General features: G+C 33.5%; 1 protein-coding gene across 1 annotated transcript in view; it reads right to left on the bottom strand.

The window, feature by feature from the left end:
- The window catches only part of DIAPH3 (diaphanous related formin 3), a 229,113-nt gene that overhangs the window by 168,131 nt on the left and 33,740 nt on the right, over positions 1–27,242 (bottom strand). Inside the window, exons 5-17 of the mRNA XM_062576182.1 lie at positions 26,139–26,269; positions 22,296–22,370; positions 22,124–22,193; positions 21,624–21,760; positions 21,042–21,147; positions 11,268–11,378; positions 10,722–10,840; positions 10,460–10,576; positions 9,180–9,298; positions 8,969–9,033; positions 8,220–8,324; positions 5,534–5,866; positions 4,178–4,292 (exon numbers count right to left, since the gene is read on the bottom strand). Coding sequence (XP_062432166.1) covers positions 4,178–4,292; positions 5,534–5,866; positions 8,220–8,324; positions 8,969–9,033; positions 9,180–9,298; positions 10,460–10,576; positions 10,722–10,840; positions 11,268–11,378; positions 21,042–21,147; positions 21,624–21,760; positions 22,124–22,193; positions 22,296–22,370; positions 26,139–26,269 — 1,603 coding nt within the window. The remainder of the gene's footprint in view (positions 1–4,177; positions 4,293–5,533; positions 5,867–8,219; positions 8,325–8,968; positions 9,034–9,179; positions 9,299–10,459; positions 10,577–10,721; positions 10,841–11,267; positions 11,379–21,041; positions 21,148–21,623; positions 21,761–22,123; positions 22,194–22,295; positions 22,371–26,138; positions 26,270–27,242) is intronic.

Genomic DNA, 27,242 nt, shown 5'->3' with positions numbered 1-27,242 from the left:
CTATAAATAATCTATCTGGTTTAATGTTTTTAAAAAATTATAGTGCACAAGCTATTTTCTTGAGACCAGTGGTGCCAGAAAGAGTTGTTTCACATTTACACATTGATCTGCAGCCATGAATGTAATCCTGATAAAGCTTATACACTTTATTTCTTATTATTTCTTTCTCTTTCAAGTCTCAAATTATCCTTGTTATTACATCTTTCTTTCTGCCCTCAAAAAAAACAGTTGTCAGCATACTAAAAAACATCAGTGCAGACCATTCGCATTCACCTTATTTTGAGAATTTCTCAATCATCAACATTTTTTTTTCCACCACATTATAAAGTAAGGGGCAGTACCACACTGATGTCCGTTGGGCAGTGATTTTTCTCCTTACTTGTATTACTTTAACTGCTGAGGTAAAGCTAATAATTTGAGGATTCCAGAAACTTTTAAAACACTCTTGGGGCATCTCACAATAAACTTTTTTATCCCCTAAACAAATGTTCTAAAGTACATGTATACTTTTCAATCATAATCCAATATTAAGTAGTCACACTGAAAATATTCTAAATTGATCTATATTTCCCAGATTCTGAACTAATGTTCTCCTTCTAAAAACCATATGTAGCAGTACATCTACGAGGTTTTCTATGACAAATGAATAGGTTTTTCATTTTGCCCTTGTCTATTTTCTTATCAAAAACTACAAATTTCTTTAAGATCATGAATTTATTCCAAGTTACGAAAAAGAGCTTTTCAACAAATTACGCCTTGTTTCCAATAATTTGCTATAAGAACACAGTCAGTCACTAATGTTCTGGTATTTCTTATTGTTCTATATCAAAAATCTGACTTTAAAGAAAAGTATTACATTCACAGAATGGTTCAACATCTGGAAAGTAACCAACACACCTTTATAACAAGTACAAAGTTAAGAGGAATTATCTCATTTCACGCGTATCTCCTTAAGTGGACTCTTCACCAACAATCAATGGGTTTTGTGTTTGTTTGCTTTTAAATAAAAAGGAGCAACATGAAAACATTTCTTCCAGTAAGTTGGCAAGACTATAGTCAGTAAATCAAGAGAAGTGATTATTTCACCTTTAATTCCTTCCTCCCTCAGGAAGAGGGGTATGTAGTTTTTGGCTCTCCACTCCAAGAAAAGTCAAGACGATTAGAGGGCAGAAACACACAATATATAAGAAAAGGCTAAAAGAGTTATGATTGAGAGAGCTTGAGAACAGAAGCATAAGAGCAGGTGGACTCATACATATATTTTAAACTACCTAATGAGAGGCTACAAATAAGATAGAATCAGACTCTTCTTGGAGGTCTACAATGAAAAAACGCAAGCAGTAACAGACAGAAGTTGCAAAAAATGATATTCCATCTAGATATTAAGAAAAGTTTTCACCATGAGAGTGCTGAACTATTGGAAGAGGTTGCCATAGAGGCTATGAAATCTCCATCCTTGGAGATATACAAAACTCAGTGGGAGAAAGACCCAGGCCATATGAATTAGGCTGGCTCTGCTTTAAGCAGGGTTGAACCAGGTGTCCTCCAGAGATTCCTTCCAACATAAAATAATTCTACAAATTTATGAGTATCTCTTTGACCTTCCTGATATCACCAAGAGTGATTTTGCTCATGTATTATCTTTGTTTCATGTTACTGTTCAGGATTTTTCCTACAGTCTGAAACCAGTCTCTCATTTTACTTTTTTATACTTCCAGTACTGTTTCTTTCATACCTCTATCACATCTTTAATTTCTATTCAGAATCAACATCACTTATAACTTCTATGTAAACATCTGCTAAAGCTTCAAATCTATTCTATACTATTCTTTACTACTTTCTAGTAGAAATTCCTCAATGGATTATACATATACATATAAGACTTCCTCTTCTGGATCAAAGCTGAAATACTTTTGGAACATCAGCTGGTAATACACAGCAACTAAACATGTGAGTACTTCAATCTAATTTTACTTAATCAGAATAAAATTCACTTAAGCATCATTAAACATTCTGGTTTCTGCTTCCTCAACTAGCTACCCCTTTTTTATACAGTAACTTCAATGAAGAGAATACATAAGCAGACCCTTTAGCATAGTGGAAACCAGCTCATTCTCTCCATCCCATCATTTGGCTATATTATTATTTAAAAATCTTCTTGATTTTCTGGTGTCAGAGACAAAACTTCTGAGCTTTTTAGAACAGTCAAGGACTGTTCCCAAATTCAGCATAGTGAACAGCTTGATGATTCTGAATTAGAAAGTATAGTGCTAAATCTCTTCAAGTCTGAGAAGAGTAAAAAACAGAGGTATCCAAATTCTTTGGCAAGTGGTGTTCTAACTAACAAATTATATATAAGCTACTAAGAAGCATCTCCTCTCCCCAAGGTCCTGAGTACAAAAACAGTTGCCTTGCTGTTCTTTGTACTTGAATTCATGCTGTTAATAAAACAGACACCAACATACCCAATGGTGTCTACCTACATGTTTAAGCATTCATGCAATTTTTTGTGAATCACTCACTTGAACAAAGGTGAAATTTAGTTTCATGTTGCTATTTAGACACCTACTTATTAGACACCTACTCATCCAAACACAATATTTACTTTCTCCATCTCCTTTGGAAAATGAAGGTGATGGCACATTCTTGTACCGCTCAGGAGACAATCATTTCAAAAATCAAAGCAAGCTACAAGTCCCGTGTGTTAAAAAAAAAAAAAAAAAAAAAAAAAAGTCTCTGCAGGCTACAGCACTTTCATTCCCCCTGCTTGTGCAGTAGAGGATTATAAATTTTTTAATCTGTAGACCCACTAACTCTCTTTGTTAAATTTTGTCAAAGCAATGTATTCAGTCCATTCAGTTAAACTCTGATGGGATGTTAATCTCATTAACTCTGACGTTCTTGCTGTCTGTGCAGGTTCACAATTCTCTCCTGAGATATTAAGATGTTTGGCCTGAACATCTTGTCTCCCAAGTTTTACTGTTTAATTACACATAGGAAACGATACTTCCTCCAGTGACTCTTAAACTCTCCATTCTATTAATTCAGAGGACTTTTTTAGGAATTCTCTTAATGCTATAAACACATCACAATTATCTTTCAGATGTTTTCAAATAGATTCAAGCAAAAACTTTTATGATCTATGAGGTTTTCTTGCCTTTTATTCTTTGCACAACATTAATATTATGTATCAACATTAATAAATTGCAATTCTCTACTCAGTAGAAGTAGAGCTAGAGCAATACAAACATTAAAAAAAAACTACTTTGCTAAAAGCAGAAGAGTTCTTGGTTATGTCAAAAAAATCCACAAGATATTAAAGCATGAGGAAAAAAAAAGAGGGTGGTGGTGGTTTGAGAACACTTTGCACTATGCTACATATTTCATTCTAAATTATTTTTTAAACAAATACATATAATAATTTCTTTTCATTTTGGAAAATTAAAAATCTGAAAAGGAATTAATCATTGCATCTTTTTTGCTATTCCAAAATAGCAAGTCTCTGACAGCAATCAAGAGAAAAAAACAAACAAACAAACAAAGTGTCAAGAAATAACAGTGGAAATATGAACATTTTATATATGGGATAGAAGTAACCTAAACTACTAATGAAAGTATTTACTTCTAGAAAGGAAGAAGAGGTTTAAAGTCAGGAGTACTTTAAAGAGTTTGATCTTCCACAAGGCTGTAAAAGCTGATCCAGGAAAAAACTAAGCAAAATGTCAGGGGAGAGCTATGTTGCTACATGCTTATCAGAAAGTAAAAATTCTCATCATAAAGGCTATTCTCCTCCAAGGAACCAAAGCACATCAGTGAGCTTATGTATTCTGAGGATAAACGTATCACCTTCTGAACTCTAGACTGGATCATAGTATTTTATTAAGTTACTCCATCAACATTTTATAAATGATTTTTCAAATATGACCAAATAAAATGTCTGAACCACCAAGACACATTCTTGACCTTTTGATAAGATTTTCCTTATAAGTCACATGATTGTTATTGCTTGGTGAGTAAAAGAGTTGAACTTTTTTTTTTTAAAAGGAGTTCAGGGATTTTCATTTTTTCCCTACACATTCCTTTCAAAAACCAGAACATTAATGTTATATACAGAGGTCTTTCATGTAGTATTTAAGACACCTCTAAAAGCTGAAAATTAAAGCAATTAGTTACTTACCCTTCTTTTGACAACAAAATGTAAGTTCCAATTTGCAAAGCACGTCAGCATTCTCATATTTGTCCTCTTCTGCCTTAACCCAAAAACAGGATTCTGTCATTTCCTGAGGTCTGATCTACAAGTAAGAAATAGAACAAACATTTATTAATTACATTTTTAAGGCTACATATTAACACAGAATTCTGATTATTTTTACATTGACACAACTTTTAATTTTTAAAATAAATCTGTGAAACCTGATTACCTAGAAACTAGAGTAAAGGAAATATTTCAGAGATCTGTAAAACATGTGAAGTATTGGTACAAGCAGTATTGTTACAAGTATGTAACTCATCTTTAGAATTAGTAAAATGCTTCTGATTCAAGATAATAAAGCTTATAGTAAATACTTTTAGACAAAATGATTCTGAGACTATAAAGCAGTACTGAAAATATACTCTGTTACCTAAGGTCTAAATACAGCAAACTATTTTTGGTCTAGATTTTAAACTTGAGCAAGTTTTAAATAATCTGAACACAGCTGGTTCAACTAAAAACTATATTTTTTAAAAAAAATAGTCTTTGATTGCTTCATAAAACTCAAGCTCTTTAAATTGATTTATTCTGTGCTAAATAGCTATACTTTCCAAAACTCAACTGAGTGTTCCAGAGAGGAAAAAAATAGATGGACACTTTCTTCCCTGTGAGAGTGACAGAGCAGTGGAGCAGGTTGCCCAGAGAGGTTGTGGAGTCTCCTCCTCTGGAGATATTCAAAGCCTGCCTGAATGCAACCCTGTCTAACATGCTCTAAGGGACCCTGCTTGAGCAGGGGGAGTTGGACTAGATGATCTCCAGAGGTCCCTTCCAACCTTACTGGTTCTGTGATTCTACGATTCTACGATTCTACCTAATTCTATCTATACTTTTTAAGCATTAAATTTATATGAGTACATCAATACAGAGGACAAATAGAGACCTGCAGTGCTTCTTTCAACAAACCAGAGTGGGTAGTTGTATAGATGTAAGACACTTCTCTTGAAACCATCGGTACAGTGCAGTGACTGATCCAATGTAAGCAGTTTACTGTAAGACCAGATGCAGCAGGACCGAGGAAGCAAGGGAGTATCAGGATTGTATTATTTCTTGACCAGAACTGACTTATCTAGACATCTCAGACAATCAACAGATTATCTGCCCAGTGCAATGTAATTTTCAAAAAGCAATAAAACTAATCTAAGATACAAAGTCTTCATATGAGTTCTTACATAATTTTAACTAATTTATCAGTTGCTCAAGATAGGGTAAATGGGTTGTCAGAAATAAGACTAAGCTCTATGTTAGATTTTATATCAGAAATTTTCCATTAATCAGGCTTACCTTGGACCAGTTTAGTCTTTTCATGGTAACCTCAGGCCTGAATTCTTTTTTAGGCTTCAGGCCGAATGGCAAAGCATGTGGAGGTGGAGACCACTGTGCTCCAGGCAGGCCTGGTGGAGGTGGTGGTGGTGTAGGAGCACCAAAAGCTGGAGGAATTCCCAAGCCATTTAAAGATGGTGGAAGAGGAGGAGGAGGAGGTGGTGGTGGGATTGCTCCATTAGAAGGCAGTGGTGGAGGAGGTGGAGGCAACTGATGTGGTCCTGCAACTTCCAGTACAGTGATGGATGCATCTCCACGTGTTGATGATAGAAATCCAGGTGGCAAGGAGCCATACTGATAAGTAAAAATATTCTTATTCATATTCATAACTTTTAATAAACAAGATGTCACAACACCTGTAGCTAATTGAAAGTCTCTATATTCTAAATGGACATTCAGACCACAAGATGCATGTAAAAAATGAAAAACTGAAATGTTATAACCCACTTGTCATATTTCACTGATCATGATCTAAAAGGTCTCTGATAGGTATCTTGAGGAAAGTTTATCTAGACTACCAGAGTTTAGCTCATATTAAAAAATAACATTAAAGTCTCCAATATTCTCGCTTGCCTTACAGAACAGGGAAGTATCACCAGGATTTAGTAATCCAGAATAAGTAACAGAATCTGACTAGATTAGTAATTTGCTTTTGGAGCCACCACATAAACAAACAAACAAACAGCGCTAAAGAATAGATATTTTGCTATAAAGGAGTATTCTCTTTCTGCAAAATTAAAAGGGCAAAGGAATTATGAAAAAAGCAGGCTTAATATATATAGTGCTGCCTTATGTCTGCAGACACATAAAACTAATAGCCGTTTTTTTTTAAATCAGGAAACCTTACCTTTTATAACAAAGTCGATAAGAAATGCTGCAACTGCACAATATTCTATAGTACTTAATCAAGCAGTTTTGACAACTATATTAATAAATTTTAAGATACTCAATTGATTTATTATTTTAGATGGTGAAGATCTGTGCTGTATAGAGATGGGTCTTTTTAAATTGCACTTCTATAAGCCTAAAAACATATATTCGTTTCTGCTGTTTGAACTTCTATCATAGGCTTTCAAATATTATTAAATAGGACTCAACAAATAAAAAGTAAATAGATAGGTAATAAATATTTATCTACTAGTGATAATATCAACTTATTCAACAAATTGGAATAGTCCATTTAATTTTTGAAATATGGAAGGGAATATGTTAACCAAAGGACTGAAGTATTGTAAAAAGGAAATAACTGAATATCAAAGAATATAAATAAAGACACAACAGTATTAGTTTTTTGAATTGCTGAACAGATGTATTTTTTGTACTTACAAGCAGGCACTGAACAATTAAGTTCTAATAAATGAAAGATAATTAATATGAATAAACACCAAATAATACAGAACAGTAAAAGAAGAATGAGATCAGGAAAAATATGGTCATAACATGCAGAAATAGTAATGCTAAATAGAAGCTGATGCCAAATGGAAAACAAAACATTACTTTTTGGATAGATTTAAATGGAAGTAATGAATTATTTGATATTTATAATGTGTTCCAAGAAATATTAATTATAGGAAATTCATGAAATAATCATTTGTGAGTATAACCATATATTGTGCTGTCTATCTCCATAAAGAGATAGGAGCAGGAGAAAACAGGAGAGAAAAAGCTATTTTGCTTGCCAAAAAATGAGTATTTAAACAGGTTTTTCAGGAAATGCATATAAAACTATTTTCTTCATGTATGATATAAAGCTGTCAATAAGAAAACATTTTGGAGAAGCAACAAGTTTTGCAATTGTCTTTTTTTTTAAGATAGATTCTGACATTAACAGTAAATTCTCACCAGAAACCTGAATCAGAATGACATTTTTATACATTACATAAACAGAGTTGAACTAATTTACTTATTAAAAAAATTACATAATCTTTAAAAAAAAAAAAGTACAATCAAAATACATCGTTCATTATCTCCTTATACATGTTTCTCAATGCTGTCTTTTTTTAGTCATTTTTAGATTGTGCCTCTTATATCTGCTGTAAGGCACAGGAAAAATCATTTGGTCAGCCTCCTTATACAGATCTTAGAGCTGAAGCAGTTACTAGTTATCTGAAGTATCCCTTAAAATCTCAATTTCTTCTCTCCATCATATTTTAAAGTATCTATTAAAGCTTGAAAATTGAAAAATTATCAGGAAATATTCTTATCCAGCCACAGGTTATTTATTTCACTGCTGGATATCCATGGTAAGGCTTCAGCAAAGCAAACTATATAACGAATATTTTCCTGTGGAGGGATAAAGATCACAGTGATGAATGCTAATCTAAGAGCATAAGACTTATTACCCTATGTGGTTAATTACTTTTGAAATACATGACACTGAAAGCAAAACCCAAATGAAACATAAGAAACTAGTTTAATTAACAGAGCTCAGGCACAAGAAGGATCAACGGGGAACTCAAAGAGCTAATTAATGTCACACTACAATTCTTTGTAAAAAACACAGAAAAAAGGAAACTAACAGTCAGTAATAATAGATAAGAAGATTCTTTTTTAAAAAAACATCAATGTACTATTTGAATATGCAAAATGTACCAAGTGAAATTTGTTTCAACAACAATATTGATATATTCTTTAAACTATCTTATACCTGTGATTTAAAAGCCTGTAATTCTGCTTCAAGTTCACTGATTCGTTCTTCTTTTTTCTGTAGTAGGGCCTGAGTCTCCTGATGAACTATAAAATCTTTTTCAAACTTAGAAGGAAAAGAAAAAAGAGATTGTTGCAACCTGCTAGTTTTATGTAGTTTCTCTAGATTCCAATTTCATATTTCATTTTATTCTTACTATTAAACTCACACATAACAAAACTAAGGATATACACCGTATTTGCCATTCTACTTTAACTTCCCCATGTATCCACTGAGGGTGAATGAAGTACCATCTCCATAAACTTTGTAAAGACTTAAGTCTTTACAAATTGGCATGAAGTCATTAAGAAAATTTGAGTTGGAATTGTATAGAGAAGTCTAAATTAAAACAACTTCTGTAATATAGAGTCTGTAAATACAAATGAGCCAATACTTATTTTTCTCATTGCTAATCTTGTTGAAGAATCTGATAAAAACTGTTCAGTGCAAGCACTCAGTTGACTTTTAACAGATTTGTACATGAAACGTCAAAATAAATAGCAGAAAGACCTTCTATTTATAGTAACTACTTCACATCAATTTTCTCTGCTTCCCAGCGGGCAGAAGAAACATCCAACTTTCTACTAATACATAAGTGATTACAGGATTTTGAAGTTAAAAGCTACCCTATTTTCAGTTAGACTATTCATGAAGCTGTTCTGTAATCCTCCGTGTCCATCTTCTGATCACAGAACTTCAGAATTACTTACTTTTCTGGAAAGTTCTGAAGCCCTCTCTTCACATTCTTCTAATCTTGCTTTATCTACACAAATATCTTTAAAAAATAAACAAACAAACATATTCTCATACATGCAAAGGAACACAAGATTCTTAATCACATACATAACTTTAACTTGGTTTTTGGACCATACCAAAAAAAAAAAAAAAAAGATACCATAATCATTTCCAAGCAGTACTTACCTACTAAGTGACTGAAATTTATATCTAATCTTTTACGATATGCGAAATCTGGGTCTGTTCCACTTCGATGCAACACTATCTGGGACACACACTCTTCAATTAATTTGAAATACTGTGGACTAAAGACAGAGGTAAGATCATTTATTTACTAGCATATACTTAAAATCCAGTCTATGAATACAGTAAGACCAAAATATTTGGAATTACTTTTTTCCACAGAATGATAGATAGAAAGAAATCAAATGTCTCATTTGATTTTAGTGAAGGACAAATATATCTGGTAGTATCTAATGGTTTAGTTGAAGCCTTAAAAAACAGTGAACCTATTGATAAACTATTCTTATATAGTAAATTCTGCATCTATTCTTTTAAGGAACAATAGAAAGAAAACTCCTTCCTGCTTCCTCCTGATAGAAAGTCTCTTAGGCTCTCCCTTTAGCTTGATCTGCTTTTGTGTCTATTTCAACCATGGATGCATTGCAGCTCTGCTTCACTAAGAGGAATGAAAAGCACTGCTCAAAAATGCCCAATACTATGACAACTGGGTCACTTGTCCAGAACATGAGAAATATGAATTCAAACCATTCCATGTGAAAAAGGTCTCATACATTTGTATCCCTTTCAGGTAAACACTTTAAAAAAAAAAAAAAAAAAAAAAAAAAAAAAAACAGCTTGCTTTTCCTCTCTCTCCAGTTTATATCTGGTTGCCCCAGTGCCTCTTCAAACAGGACGCAAGTAGCTTTTTGAATAAAAAGCATTTCAGCTTCAAACATACAACATTAAATATTGCCCTAAAATTTATCTGATAAATTTTAGAGACACTAACATATTCATATCAAATTATGACATGTAGGGGATATGCTATTCCCAACAGAACAATTAACCCTAAATTAAACGTGTTCAGATTTGCATAACGAAATCCACTTCTGTACATACTTATTTCTGCCTTTTGTCTCATATATGTCACAAGATTGCAACGCTACTGCCGCAATAGATCAGGACAGGACTTTTAATCTGTTATACTTTACCCTGGCAGTTAATAACTTCAGATCTCAACAGTATTCTAGATTTATATATAATTGTATTCTAAGCAGGAGAGACAAAGATGTATAGCTCATTTATTCAGAGATTTGAGGGTTTTTACAAAATGGATATTTATGAATTGCAGTCTGCATAGAAAAATACTAAACTGTATTTGTCACTAAATTTGGTAGAATAAATATTCCATTAATGACTATACAATAATCAGATTCACAATTAACATTTACCGTTAAACATACCGTACAAAATAATCATTTCTTATCAGCAAAAGATGTTGGAGAATAGAAAGAAAATATCCTTCCGCACTAGTGTCTTTAACTGTATTCCACACCATGTTGTAAACATCATTTACTTCAGTAAAAGTGTTAAGGAAAATTAAATAAGAAAAAAAAATCAATTAAGTGTTGATTGGTAACTTTTTAAAACAAAAATTATATTATAAAAATGTTCATTATATACACTATTCATTAATATTTCTCTTGCCAATACCAGAAAGGATATTCTAGTTCAGATCTAATATCTTCTAAACGATGAGAGAACTCAATCATGTCCTCTTCCTTATGCTCATTGAACACTTTCAGCTGAATATCCAGAGCTTCATTCTTTATACATTTCAATTGCTGCAAAGAAGAAACAGTAGAAAGGCTGGCAAAAACTAGAGTTTCTGTATGTAAATAAAGCTTACCTTTTTAATAGCTTCTATAAGTCTACATTATTTTAAAGTTTAAAATTACAAGAACATACAGGTTAAATTAAATATTCAAAAGCCAAATATGGCTTCAACATGGTTTAACTAGCATCTACACAATATTCTGCTGCACATTCTCAATCATTTAAGTCTTAAAAGGTTGAGAATTCAGCATAAACTTCAGAGAACATTCCTCATCTTTTCATTCTTATTTTAAGACTGATTCTCATATCCAACTGCTCACACTCACAAACTGCCTCTGGGAATAATTTATTAGAATTTGCTCCCATTCCTCCTCACAAGCTTAAATAGCACAATAATTTAAACAGTAATGCAAATAGAGACTAGGAGACACTTACTGGCAATATCTCTTTCAATCCACTGCGCATAAATTCGTTTCTGATGTGAAGCCTAAAATCCAAATCATCAGGAGATGTAACAAGAGCATTGATGAGCTGCATACAAGCTACCTACAACAGAGGAAAAATTCAACTATTGTATTTCTTAGTTTTCAGTACAGTTAAAAGAACATAATGAACTACTTGAAAAGCATTCCACATTAAGTTCTATGTAATTATCACACCATTGTAATCTTGTAATTAAGATACTTAAACTTATCAGCCACGAGTTGTAGATACTAAACATTAATCATAAAGTTTCCTTAGAAAGTAAATTTTGCCATTTAATGAAAATACCAAGTTCATTCAGTACATACTAGAACACCTCGAAAAGCATAATTAAACATAAACATAATTTTAAAAATAAAGTGTAAATATATAGTTATTTATACATAAACATAAAAAGTTAGTGACATAATAAAAATGGTAAAGGCTAAAGTCTGTGTATAATGAAAAATATTAGATGATAAAATGCTGATTAAACTAAACTAAAACTAAAGAACGGAATGGGCTTTTTTATTATTTTCTTCAGAATTGCAGACTCTCAAAGTACTGATTTTCATAGAATACTGGATGGGAACCAGTATTTCAGCTAAAAGGCAAACACGAAGATAACTATGGTGCAGAAATTCATAAAATTGCAGAGATCTGTGATTTAAAGTATTTAGGTATCAAAATCTGCTTTGTTTCCACAGTAATTTGGTCTTAAACCACAACATGGGTCACCATTTTTGTTAGGCAAATTTTGTCTGTTACATTCACCAGAAAAAATCTACCAAAAGGGACCACAGTCTTCTTCTCTAGGTCTAAAACTCCAGCTCAGCTAGAACCTAGTTCAGCTGTTAAAATCTACCATGATTGCATCTATTGTTATGCAGCTCTGTCATACAACATATCTGGTGTCAAAAAATTTTAAAACAGGAACAGTAGGAGGGGTAAGCTTCTCTCCTTCCCCTTACATGAATGAAGAACTGAAATTCAGTTCTATTCCTTCAAAATTGCTATGAGGCTCAGTACATGCAAGTACCCAGATTCAGATAATAATAATAATGAAGAAAAAGATTACTTTTATTTTATTGACATCAACAGCACAAAGCAGGCTAAAAATGACAAGACAGACTTCTGTAACTTACTCTAGTCTTAGAATAATAATTATTCTAGCTACAAAACCTAAATGAACTGAAACTGGGGTGTGGGGAGACTTCAGTCAAACACAAAAGTGAGGTAAGGCAGACTAAAAAAAGAAAAAAGTTTGAAGGACAACTTGCTAAATCTATCTAAAAATTAATACATCACTTCCCTCTTCCCTCCTCCTTTCTCCCTCCTCCCCCCCCAAAAAAAAAAAAAAAAAAAAAAAGTAGTGTTCTAGAGAAACTGTAGGACTAATAAAACGTCTTAGTAGTGGTGTTATTTTTACGAGTAACAGGCTATAGGCTTTGTATCAAGCTAACAACACAGGCTTCTGGACTTGTCAGGTTTTGCTGAGACTTGGCTTAACCTGCCTGGACCTCTGTTTCGGCTTATTTAGCCTCAACAGCAATTGTCTAATAAATCAATGACTAATACCCCACTTATTTTAGATTTTGCTTAGCTTGTACAAGTCTGTGTTATATAAGCTTCTATAACTAATAGATAGCAATATTACCCTAAACAAAAATGCAGCATAGAGGAGCACAGGCATGGAATAACAGGAGAGACCCGTACATAATAATTCTAGACTGTTAAGACTTTAGTTAGACTACATTATTGGCTTTGAATATAAGGCGTCTTCCTTAGGCCTACAAACTGCACAAAGTCGCTGTGCAACAAATTGTTGGAAAATCTGGTTAGCCTGGTCTGTAACTTAGATCCAACAAATGGTGCAGCATACAGGCAACCTAAACAGTTAAAATTCAGTGCAGAAGTGACTTACAGAAGACACTCTCTTATGCACTAAATTAGGGCTATATTCTTTATCTTTAAACTTTTCTGTATTTGTTTTAGGCTGGGTCTACTTTACAAATCACTTTCTCAGTATTTGCTTTTTTCTTCAGCAGTAAAGACAAAAATTATACTGCCTCTAACTTTTACTTGGCTTATTTAGCTAAGATTTGTTACCCTATCTTCATTTTTTGTTTCTTCTCTCTAGAATATTGACTCTCTCATTCAATTTTGTTTTCTTGATTCAATTAGCTCTGCCATTCAAATCCAGTAGTTCAGTCTATAAACAGACTCCAGCCCAAACACCCATATTCCTGTTAACATTAGTGAGGTATTTCATTGATTAGAGACTTCACTGCACAGCACTGTCACACGCTCAATATTAAATGTATATCAAGTCCAATACTTCAAGGTTACAGGAATATTTTAAAGGAAGTGAAACTCTCGTTGCTTGATCTCTTAGAACAAGAAGCCTTGTCACTGATAGGATGCACAAACTGTTACTAGAAAGAATGGACAGCTAAGCAAGAAATCAGCATCTGGCATATCATTTCATTTAAGCCATCAACAAAGATGCAATTAGAGACTGAACACCATATGCTACACTGAAAATCCTGATTAAGAGCAAACTACAGTTTTGTCTTTACTGGAGCAATACAATGTAGAAGCAAGGATGTCTACAGATGTAATTGCTGCTAAAATATTTGCTATTTTTTTTTAATTTGCCATATCAACAAGGTACATGTGCATGTGCTGTTCATCTCTGCCATAGAACAGAGACAAGATACCACCATGAAAAGCAAGAGCTGTATCATTTTCAAACTACTGTTATTCTAGTATTTGAGTCAAATTCACTCACGCAGGAATTTGCAAGGCTGATTATAACCAGAATATATTTGGGGTTTTGTGGGATAAACAAGAAAAAGATTAACTGGATTGTGTTAATGAACTATTCGTACAGGAATAAGAAGATAAATCGATAGTGAAAACTCCAAAGACAAGTCTACAAAAAGCAGAGTGAGAAAAAGTTGCACAAGTTGAAGTAAACAAGTCTAAGCAGTGTCTTGCTTATATCTATCTTTGCTTCATTAAACTAAAAAAATATAATATGCAACAGTTAGTATACAATACTTAACTCATACATTATCGTAATGTGAAATTTGTGAACATTTTAGTAATACTAGAAATCTTGAAAGTTAAGTTTTGGGGAATACATAAAAAACAGGAAAAAGACAAGAGATGCTCCCTTTAAGTTTGACGAACAACATCACAGTGGCTTATTAAAAGCCAGTCTTAACCAACTACTCAGGGCAGATTAAAGAGTAAAGAAACTTTCTGCTACTCTAAAACTTGTAGTTGGAAGAAACACATTAATAATATCTTACGTCTGAAGGTAAGTCAATACAGAAGCAGCAAGTTTAGAACAATTAGCAGTGTCTGCATAAGGTACAAAAAAGAACTCAACTCCTGACCAGGAGCTCAATTCACTGGCTTAAAAATGAGCATGTAGTACCATTACAGCTGTTTTATCCCACCTAGCTTCCAAATATGGGTCCAGAGGAGGGAGAACTTCCTAAATGACCTCAGTCATATCTGTCAGAATTCTAGATACTTTTCATATTTTAAAAAAAATGCATCTGAAATGACAGATAATCATGTATGGACAAGTAAATTGAGCCTCAAAGTTCCCTGGGCTATATGAGAATTTTGACTTCCCACATGCTTAATGGAGTCATAGTTGGCTTACTTGCAAGCTAAATCCTACTTGTAGCATTTTATTTTGCTGAAGATATAAGATTTGCAGGTTATTTAGAAAGCTCGTTTGCCCCTAGAGCTGTACTTGAGTTCCATCTGTGTCTAACTGTTCAATAAGGCACAAAAATGCCTCAAAACTATACAATCAAGAATGAAAAGTAAGTGAACAAAGGTTACGAAGGTCCAGAAGTTAAAGTGAGATCTGAGGAACATCTTATGTTCAGCAGAGAGACTTTAGATCAGTATACTGTAGTTGCCACTGTTCTTATATTAATACTGGATTATCATTTCCATTAATCAGAAGCAGGACAAATGAAAAACACAAAAGGAAAAGAAACGGAAAAAAGAAAAGGAAAAAAAAGAAAAGGAAAAGGAAAAGGAAAAAAGTCATACAAAACCTCCCTTGTAAATACAGAATGCCAAATTTAACAAGGACATCAGACTTCGATCAGTCATCTTTTTTTATTATTATTATTATTATTAAAAAGATGGAGGTATGTGCCTTTTCTTTAGAAAAGGCTAAATTATGAACTCCACATCTTAAAATAGTGCTATATCTGCTTAGCACTTCAGAAATAAACTCAAATACAGATCAGTATTTACAATTATTAAATTTCCAGATATAACAGTCTCATGAATTTGCTCCATGCTTCTAGAGGGTGGCTACTAATTAAAGAAATACAGCAGAAATAACAGATACCATAATTTCTTCCATTGAAAGAGATCAAACATATTGAACCTCCAAAATTCCAAAGATGGAATTTTACTTTAGATTTGTTCGTCAGGAAACTGTTGAAATAAGGTCTCTCCTACTACATTCACTACCTACTCACAGAGTCTATCAGAACAAAGCACAAGCAAGCCTTCCAAGTTCGCCAGCCCAATCTCTAATGCTGCTAACAAAGGGGCAGACCAAAGAGTAAACCAACAAGTCCAGAGAGTAGAAAGAACTTCTAAAGGGAGAAAGATATCTCCAATATCCCTAATTAAGGAGAAATCGGACCGCTATCCCAAATGCAACATCACTCCTTGACAGTTCTCAAAGTATATAACACTGGCTGAAAATACAAATGACACTTTCATTGACAGCTCTATAAATGTAAGCTCTTGGAACACAGCAGTCACAGGAGACAGTCGTTGCTTGCATGCCAAATAAGTGTACCTGAAGTGACAATTCAATAGCATTTTTTCACATTGAGTTACCTTTGATAAGATTCTACAAGCAGTCTGACAGTCTTGAATTTTTCAGTCATGGACACAAGGAGGTAAGGTCATGCCTATATGAAAAAGATGTCATCTTCAAAATATGAAGTTACTTCTGTTGAGGTAGCATGAGGTTGTGGGCAGACAGGTAAGTCAGCTTCCAAAGAAGTCAGAAATCATTGTGAGCAAAAATTCTGGGCAAGTCCTGAAAGTTAATATATCTGTAACAATACATTAAGGATCTATCCCTCACATCTACTTTCTTGGTGGAAGTAGTAGCAATTGAAAAGATCACTTTTGAGAACAAAGCATGCAGTCAAAATTTCAGCGGCCTTCTCCATTAGAAAGAGGAGGAGTAGGGTAAGGCCTCACTAAGAATAACTAAGAATTCAGAAAGAAAGGTGCAGGAAAAGAGAAGCATATATTAGGGTTTTTTGATCATGGTTGCATGAATACATCCTAAATTGCCCCAGATATCGAAAATACTTTGAGGGGAGGAAAAAGAAAAAAAAATCCTTTTACACTATGAAATAAAGAAGTTTCATTTCTAGGATGCTAAAAAACATGAAGATTGCTACTAAAATATCTCCTCTCTCCTGGAGAGCTGAGAATCCTAACAGCTTGAAATGACTGCAGCTGTCTACTAATGTTCAGAATCTGTTATCAAAAGATTTCAAGACAAGTGAACAAGGTCTTCTATGAACCAGTTTCTAAAGGTAGCAGCTTCATCCAGGAACCCGGGGATGAGAGGCAGTTCTGCACAACCCTGAAAGCTGACACAGAAAATAGTATTATCTCTAGAAACCTGAAGAGTGATCTGTGATGCACAAAAAAGGCTGTAACAAACCTATCTGAGAAGCAGCACCCATACTACACGTTATTGAAAGATAACTTAAGTTGAAGTCTTTTCAAGTAGGCTCCTCAACTTAAAAACACACCATATTGGCTTTAGGAGGTGGAAGAGATATCCTTTGCAAACATTATTCAAGTCTTTTCACCAACAGGCAGTTTTGCACACATATTCTAAAACAGAGATCCTTATGTCAGTTAGAGCTAGACATCACATTCAAGGCTAGAAGTATTTCAACTAAGTCTAACGAGGATAGTGAAGACACACACTGCTACATATCACTGAAAGGTCAACAAATTTCTGTGATACACAATAATGAGAATTTACACGAGCTATGGATTTCAGAACATGAAAAAACACTAACGGATGCATGCCCCAGCTAAAGTATGTTGTTCTAATGAATTTTAATTCCAGAGTAGAAACTAAACATGATTTTTGAACATTCGGTACAAGACTCCAAGAGCTCAGAATTAAAGCAACAGTCCTGAAATTCACTGCCTTGCAAACAGTATCATCCTTTGTGTCAGTCATTGAACAGAAGAAAGGAAAACAACAGCAGCAGCAGCAACATGCTTCTAGTATATTCAGTATATGACAAGTGAAGAGAGGCTCTTAAGAAAGCTAAACACTAGAATGAATCTCAAACTGATAGTAGTTAGACCTACCACAAACTAAACATCTATAATGCAAAGATCCTAGAGATATGGCAACAAGCATTCTGCAGATTAATAAAACAAGTTCATTTTCCTTATTAGATGAAGGGCACAAACACTTTTGCTGGTACTCACTCAGCATTTAAACTTTTGGAGAAACATGTTAATGTTGAATTGGTAAGGTTGGCAGGGACCTCTGGAGACCATCTAGTCCAACCCCCAAATGAGTGGCCCGTAGGGGATTAAACCACAACCTTGGCATTATTAGCACTACGCTCTATCCAACTGAGCTAAATCAGATATTCAAAAGTCATCTGAACAGGGTCTTGGACAGCATGCTCTGGGTGAGCAGGGGTGATTGACTAGTGCAGAGGGGTTGCACTAGATGATCTCTAGATGTCCCTTCCAACCTCGGACATTCTGTGATTCTGCGAAAGCTGCCCAATGAATATAAAGAAAATTTCAACTATCTAAATCAATGTTAAAACTAATTTGAGCATTTGGACCTTTTGTGTCTTTTTCCTGATCATATTTCTGAATAAATTTATTTTACATACAATTATCTTTTCTTGATTATACTAAAACAATACACAGAAGTAAAATTGAAAAAAAATCAGACTTTTCATATTTTCAGTTTTCAGGCTGATCAGTCAAAGATTTTTGACTTACTGTACAATAACCTAGTATCACAGTAACCAACCAAAGTAAGAAGTAATAAAAAGCATACAAGAAAACCTGTATGCCATCAGCAGTAAGCCAAAATTAAATGGTTCTGAAAGTCTGACATTCAAAAGCTTTCATAGCCGGCCCAAATTTATACTGCCTACTCTCTCCAGGATGCTAAAATAGAGAGCAAAAATCCTACTAAGTAGGAACTTATTAAATGAACATCATTCACCTTGCAAACTAAATGAGGCAGAATTCCCAGAGTAGAAGATAAATGTATGAGATAATATATTTAAAATTAATATTGAAGATGTGTAACAATTCTTGCAAAAATATCAAAGGTAGAGTTCTCTTATTATTAGAAATTTATGTCCAGTCTGGGAAATGCAGATTCCAGAGCTCTGAGATTCTGGAAATTTGTTTTCTTGCAGTCTACAATTTCATTCTGTAGTCACTTTCCAGCCCAACTACAAAGCTCAAAGCTTCCTCTCTCTCCCTCCCTCCCTCTCTCTCTCTCTCTCTCAACTCCAACTTTAGACCAAGCCCTAGACAAAGTCCCCCAGCTGTTGCTCAAACATAGCATTTCTCAAAAGTGATGTTCTCCATTCAGCACCACTCTAGCCTTGCCAATACAAAGTCTTCTTTTTGACCCTAAAGGCAATAAGTATGATTTTGAATATATGAGTAAAATGCACTAATGGAAATGAAAATGGAAAAAATGGAAAATACATACATATATATATGTATGTACATATGTATACATATATGTACACACATATGTTTGGGTGTGTATACATATATATAGACACACATATATACACACACACATAAAAACGTGCATTATCCCAGTATCAGCATCTTCCAAATTAAACCAATATCAGAATGATATACTTCAAAAAACAAATAAAACAGCATATGAAGTGATCCCACAACATCTCCCACATTTCTAGCCAATATAACTTATTGGAAGGGAGGAAATGGGAAGCATTCTGACCCTAAAGTACTAAGATTCCCAAGTACAAAATTTGACTACAGCCAATGATATTGGAGAGCAATAAGCAATACAGGCATTTACATATTTTCACCAAGTCTCAAAGGAAAGATAGGAAAAAACATGAAAAGGAGCAAGAGAATCCATGAATTGTTTGATTTGATATTCACACATAATATCAAAAACTCAGTGTAATAAATCCACATACACATGCTGAGTTAACAAGCATTAAGATTAGTGCAAATCTTATTTTCAGGATCGTCCTTGCCCCAGCTATCACTTCACCTCACAAATTACACCATGGTTGTTTATTCCTAATGTTAGAAAAGTGAGTAGGAATTCAAAGCTGAATTTGTCCTATTTCAGTTTCTAGTCGCCAGCTCCTGCTACACCTATGACAGCAGGATTCAAAAATATCTTGCTATTAGATCTTGAGCTCAGGAAAAAGTGCGGACATCCATGCACAGTAAAATAGGAAGAGGAATAAAAGTCCACTTTATCAGAACAAAGTAGCTGAGTTTAAATAACTATTCTGGAAGACTGCTTCCTCAGTCATCTAATCTGCCTTTGACCTTAGTTTAGCTACTCTCAGATCTTTCTTAAAAAGGTATTGCAAAATGCACTTCTGAAAACAGAGTATTTCGGTAATGATTTTAACAATATGCATTACATTATATTACAAATTATTATCTAGCTTACTTCAAGGGTTAGAAAGCAACTTATTCACAGACTACAAATAGAAAAGTAAAGGAGTAATTGTAACAGTAAGAAGCTCTAATCTAGAATGAAGAGACATAAAATCAATTAAGAAGGAGATGAAGCTAGAAAAAGTAAGAGAGTGGTAATATTTCCAAAGAGAATCCCATTCGTCCTGGCATAATTCAACTACAAATGACTCTCCATCTTTAAAAATTTCTTTATTGCTAGCTTTTCTGTGAGAAAGATGAAACAAATAGCAGCTTTGCCAACTAGACATGGACTATTTAATGATAAAGTGGAGTAACAAAACAACTCCTTCCAAACTTGAGACATCTTGCCATTTTTCATAACATCCACAGAAAATGACAATTATGACCAACATTCAGTTTAACTTAATTACATGAAAAATCAAATTGAGTTAGTATTTAGTCTTACAAAATGATTTATAGTAATCATTCAAATATACTGAAAGTGTATTTTTCAGTCCTAAACTCTACATCCCAACTTAAGCAGAATGAAAATTAAAAATGAGTTGAAAGATCTCGTTCTCTGGGTTAAGTTTTATGAAAATAGGAAGTAGGCATAAGGGACAGTCTTCCTGCTGATTTAAACAAAAAGCAAAACCAAAAAGCAGTCACTAGAAACTCTTGCTTTTCTATTATTTCTTATCTTGAAACTTCAGCAGGTATCACCAGAAGTGAGATATGCTTTTTGCATCTGAATATACAACTCATGCTTTTGAATTTTATTCTCACAGTCTTTCTAAGATTTGATACATGGAAATCAACAAATTAACCCTGTAACACTCAATATTTTTAAACACTGAATCTTCAAGTTGATTTTCAAAAGACATTGTAAACAACATTCCAAAGTTTGAACCTGATTTGGAACAGCATTTTATTGTAAAGCTATTTTATTGTAAAGACTTGAACAAGACAGAAAAATATCTTATCTCATTTTCACTTGAGGTAAACTATTTGCACAAAATGTTTGCTTACTTGCAGCTGAACTGAGTTATCCTGAAGGCCTTCTACAATAGGGGAGAATCTGTCAACATTCCTTTCCTCTGCTGCTGCTGTTACAGCTTCCAAAATTTTTTCAAGGCTATAAAAAAGTTAAAATATTTCGCTCAGAAGAGATGTTTATCCTTTTTTTGTTTGTTTGTTATACAAAGAGTCATACTGCTGAAGTAGTCACATGCATCATTTTCTTGGGTGCAAACTTAGGAGATTCAAGCACTATTTGTTCTGTTTGGAGAGTTCTGTAGGTAGAGAAAAACTGACTTGACAGTAATGGTTAAGATACCTTAAAATACTGCTAAAAAATTTAATCACAAAGAATGGTTGCATAACTCTTTCCATCCAATTAGTACATCAGCATACCAAAAAAAAAAAAATCTTTATTGATAGATTGTAATAAAAATCAGAGATTACAAGATGATTTTGAAAACTGACTCTATAACAATAGTACAGATACTACTTTCAAATATAAATTGAAATTTTAGCATTTCGTTTAGATACAGCTATAATTCTGGATATCCTAAGATTATCTTACTATTTCTGGGAATATATGGTACTTACATGCTTTCCTCTCCAACAATGCATATTGCAGAAAGGAGTTTAACTATGTCTGTCATCATGTTTGTTTGCCTGGGATCAATTGCTTTGGTCAGCAACAAAAGGCTTCTCTCTTCTCCCAAAATTCTCTCCAATCCATACTAAAGAACAAAAAGCCAGCAAGGTTGGGGAGAAATCCAATTTAGTATATTCACTGTCCACTTCCTTCCAGTTAGTACTTCAAATGACATTTAAATCCTTTAAATACTTCATAAAAAATATAATTACAGAGTGATCTAAAACACATCACTTATTTTGTAATAAGTGCATACATCAGCATCAGAAGTTTACATTATTATCCAACTGTATTTTTGCAGAGACGAAGTGTCAGCAGAAAAAACTCCAAATCAGAGCTGACCAGCATAACACTTCTACAAATTGCATAGACTTATATTCATCGATCACATGCATTATCTGATTAAACTGTAGTAACTCGAATTTCCCTATTAAAGAAAAACCCATACCTTATTATTCATGAAGGCTCTCAAACACTGTATGACTTTATGCTGACTCCTCTTCACAGTTTTGTCCTGGCTAAATCGGGAAAAAAAAAAAAAAAAAAAAAAAAGTAATTAAATTCTGATTAAGAATGTATATTAAGAAAAGTTGACAATTTTTATATAAAGTTGTTCTTACTGTTTTGCCTCAACCAGTCTTTCCAAAACATCCAACAACAGTCCCAGACCTTCCCGGCCAAAATTTTCAACCCAGCTGGAGAGAAAGAAAAACAACAATATAATAAAATTTGATATTTCAAAGAGTAATTGCAATAATGAAAAATTTCAGCATAGATAAAAATCAGCATAACTGATCATTTTAAAACCCCAAATTGACATTTTACAAAACAGAAGATCTTGAGACATTCCATTCACTCCTTGACTCAATTAGAATACCTGAAAATAAAGAAGTAGAAAAAAGTGTAATACATCCATTAAATTAAGGAAGTTTATTTAAGAATGAACAATTATAAATTCTTTGGCACAGAATTGATTTTAACCATATTTAAAAAGAAGAAGGGGAAGAAATTTCTGTTATAAACTGTAACAGGTTCTAAGGTCAAAATCTAATACTAAACAGCTGAGAAGGGGTAAATGTCTAAAGGAATTGTAGAAATGGTTACCAGAGACACTAATCCACATTTTGTACTATTGACTTAAGAAAAGTCCTTAGAACTCTTCATTATTGTCTTCAACCAACAAGTCTGAATGAATTCATAATAAATATTTCTTGCATACTCTTTTTTTCTCCACTTTTAAATTAGCATGACACTTTTGTCTATTAGCTGATGGCAAAATCATCCCTATTTAGAACAGACGTGAGTTAGCATGTGTATAGATCCAATACTTTTCACAGTCTTCATCATCAACACACAGATTCTGTTGTGGGTATAGAACACATAGTTTGTGTGGGTTTTTTTTAATTATTACTTTGAAACAATCTAAGTCTAGCAAACTGTTAGTCATGTATAACAAAACAAATTCTAAATTTAAATCAATTATTTCTCATTGTCCATATCATACAAAGGTTCCTTTAAACTGGAGTTTAACACAAGTGTGGATTTTCAGCAGCTGGACTTAAGTTCAGTACTTATGTGTCAAAGTAAGTTTTCACTCAAAATCTGATCTGGCTGATCATATGCCTCAGGTCTCCTATATTTGTATCCAATGAACATCAATTGTTGTTAATCATTAGAAAGAAGGGGTTATGTGGTTAAACAATGATTGCTCCACAAATTTTTAGTAAGAAGAGTAGTGCACTGCTGTTACATTTCTGATATTTCTGTAAATAACCCCTGGGAAAGAACTTAGTTTCTCTAACACTATTTAAAATGTCTTGGTTTTTTTAAGTTTAGTTAGGTCTAGCTTGCTGGTGTCTTTTTGCACTGTCCAATACACTGGAAGACTGTTTCTGAACCTTAATGTTCTGCTGGTTGGGATCCTTCACTAGATATACAGACCGAAATGCATTCACGGGCGAGTAAAAGAGACTTTTTGTGACACTGCAGTCCTACTTAAATGACTCTTTTCTGGTATTTTTACAAGTCTCAACCACTCCTTTTCAATTCGAATCTCGTACAAATTCAGAGATTCACTCAGGCCATACACTCATTCACTTATTAATGAGCTTCACTCCACTGTTATTTTAATGCTTAAATATAATTGTGCTTTCCCTCATGTTAACTCTATTTTCCCACATAGAAATCATCCTATCCTGCTTTGATTTAGAAAGCTGGCACTTCTACAGTTGATACCAGTATAAGCAAAACAAACTGAAACAATAGAAATATGTCATATGGATTGATTTCTGAAACCTCCGGTTTCCTCCAACTTCCTTTCAGGACTACACAATGTTGTATCTCAATTAGCTAATCTTTTTAAGTGTTACATTCTTGCACATTGTCTGTTATACTGTGATTGGCGTTTGAAATATAATTAGATTTTAATAGACTGTGGTAAACTTAGGACTTAGACTCAACTATCAATTTTCTAATATTACTTCTACCGCCTACTACAATTACATTTGATCGAACACAGATAAAAATCAGTGTTATAATGCTAGAATTGTTTTGTACCTACCAAGTTTAACAAATTACTCTCAAAAAATATGATTGCAATACTTTGTTTTCAACCACATTTCATACATTTCTAGCATGCTTTGAATAGTGGACAAAGTTAACTATGTAACAAGAATAGGTATCACATAACATAATTTAGAGATAAAAAGCATCAGGCTTACAAAGATGAAAATGCCAGGATTTTTTCATTTCTCCATGCACAAAAGCACTTGCTCTTTTTCACTCACTCTTAACACAAACCTCCAAACTTTCTAATCCTTTCCTTACACATAAAGTGAGATGCAAAAATAACAACATCTACTTAGGACAAAGTGTCATTATATTTAGTTGCTCTAAAACTTCAAGTTTCTATACATTGTTCCTCCAGATCATACTGATCACCAGACTTTGATACTGATCAATGCTATTACAATATCATAGCCCAATTCAGCTTGCCTTTTGTATAAAATGTCTTAAGTATAGACCTATATTGTTCTCTTGTAACTGGCCTCCACATCACTTATTCGTTTACCCTGACACCATTTTGTCCCATCCTTCAAGCCTGTGCTTCCAAGCCTGTGCTGTCCTCACCCTATCCTGTGCTGCCAAATTACTACCACATGAAGATTTTTTTTTTTTTTGGTCCTCAAAACAGAGTCGAAAAAAGAAAGAAAAAAACTTTTATTTTTGTGGGTAGGAGAGACAGAGGAAGTAGGGAAGAAAAGAAGCATCTTGCACAAAACCCTGAAATCATCCAATCATGTCAGAAACAGAGGAGGGAATACTCTAAACTTACATTATTACACATTTTATATACTTGGTATTTCTACCCCAAAGCAGTTAACAAGCAAAGGAGTTTTTCTGTTAAACCAATACAAGTTTAAGATCTCTAGTTTTTTGTTTTATTTTGAATAAAGAGTGGAAAGTAGTACTTTATCCAAAAAGTAGTTTTGTATCCATGGCTTGTAAATAATAACTTCGAAGATCCCCTCTCAGAAGTATTCAGGCTAAGGCAAAGTAAGTTGCCTCCCATGAGACCCATTACATATAATAGATATATTATTAAGACATATAATAAGACAATCAAATATAAAAATGCCTTAATAGAGGGAAATACCCTTACAAAAGGCCCACATCAACAATTCTTCAAGCCAAAAGCAGAAAGTAAAACAATGTCTAACCACCAGCAGTTCATCTGCATTACTTTGCACTAAAAAGTTGCAGAAAATCATGTGTCCAACCAGCGGATGAAATAGGAACACTAAAACAAAAAGTTGTAAAGTAAATAGAACAGAACAGAATAAAGCCAACTTCTATAGTTCAACTGGGATGGATAAAGCCTAAATTAAACCTAAAGACTGACTTTTTTCAGAGTTATGATTACAAACAGGAAGGAACGCAGGTAAACTAATAACGTGTGTCCTGTACAGAAACTCCACAGATAAAACAGAAATTACTAGCATGTAGTCAGGAAGATACCTAAAGCATACTGGACTGAAGGAGGAATGTATGTTAAAACATGCGCGCGCGCACACACACACACAAAATCATTCTTATTATTGATCTCATATCCTATCCTATTCATCACCTTGATGGAATAAGTTACATACAATCCCTCTTCCTCCCTCTCCCTCAGCCACCTGAAAAAAAAAAAAAAAAAAAAAAAAAAAAAAAAAAAAAGCCAAAAATACATACTTTTGACTGCTTAGCACAACAAAACAGACTGAACTGGTCTTGATTTATATCTGTTTCACATTCTCTTACAACTACTTAAAACAGACCCACAGAAGGTATATATCAATGCAAAAAAATTATATTCATTATTGCATACAAATTCATTAACTGGAAATTCTAAAAAACATTTAACATTAGTTAAATCCTGAAGAAATAAGAATACAATTAATGATGCTCAAATTCTGTATTACCTGACAGGATTACTGGTCAAGGACACACGAAGAGATTCTAAGCAAGTAACTAGTCTTTCATCCGTTGATCCAGATTTTAATTCCTGAATAAACTCTTGAGGTGAAATCTTCCTACTTTTCTTGAGGCTTCCCTGAAACACAAAGTACATTAATTTTTGTTTTGGTACATACAGAATTAAAACAGGTAAGTGGCTAACCTTCACTTAAGTATTTGTTCTCCATCTACTATGTATGCTGAACAGTGACTACATTTTTGCCAATTTATGATCCAGTCAGTAGTCAAAAAGCAGTATTCATCAAATAAAAATATCAGACACACTCACTGAAATACTCACTGAAGAATGTATTCTATCTCAGCTTTACAAACATCTTAATTTCTAATACTCAACAGGAAAAAGAAATAACAACAACATTCTTCACAGGGCAAATGTCCACAAGGGTCCCTGTATCCATGTAAGAATATCGATGGAAGAACCAGATCTTTAGAACAGTACTCAGGATGTTATTGCAGTAACTTGAGTTCTCCCAAATAATGTAAAACAATTTTCCCCTAAAGATCTCAACAGACTAGAACTAAATTAGACTGGGATTATGATAACAGAATAGCTTTAGTTCTAAGGGTTAAAGCAAAGAACCTCAAAAAACATGGACTTCTTTAGAACCACTGAAGTTCTTTCAGTGAAATAAATCGTAGCCCATTATTACTTGTATTTGCCATCCATAACAATGCAGCACAACACAAAGACTACTGATGTAATGCCTCTTTTGAGGCAGGAGGGCAGGGAGAACAAGGAAATAGAAGCAAAAATGCAATGTCTAGTTAATGCAGCACAGTGAAAGAAGCTTTGTGCAACACAATGTTATCTTCTCTGCACAGTATATGTTGAAATACACTGACTTCAAGTTCATCATCATATTTCTGGTGTCAAACATTGCCTAAAAGAAAGTTCAAGATATTAATGCCTTCTTCAGTTAACACTCCATACTAATTTGGAAAATATCAATTTGTTTAATCAAAACAATGGCTATACTGAACTAATAAAATCCTACAATTTGTTATTAAAACTGTAAGTCTAAAAGGCACTGACTCTTTATGTAAGAATA

Source organism: Rhea pennata, chromosome 1 (genome assembly GCF_028389875.1).
Source record: "Rhea pennata isolate bPtePen1 chromosome 1, bPtePen1.pri, whole genome shotgun sequence".
Classification (NCBI taxonomy): Eukaryota; Metazoa; Chordata; class Aves; order Rheiformes; family Rheidae; genus Rhea; species Rhea pennata.
This window is presented reverse-complemented; position numbering and strand designations above follow the sequence as displayed.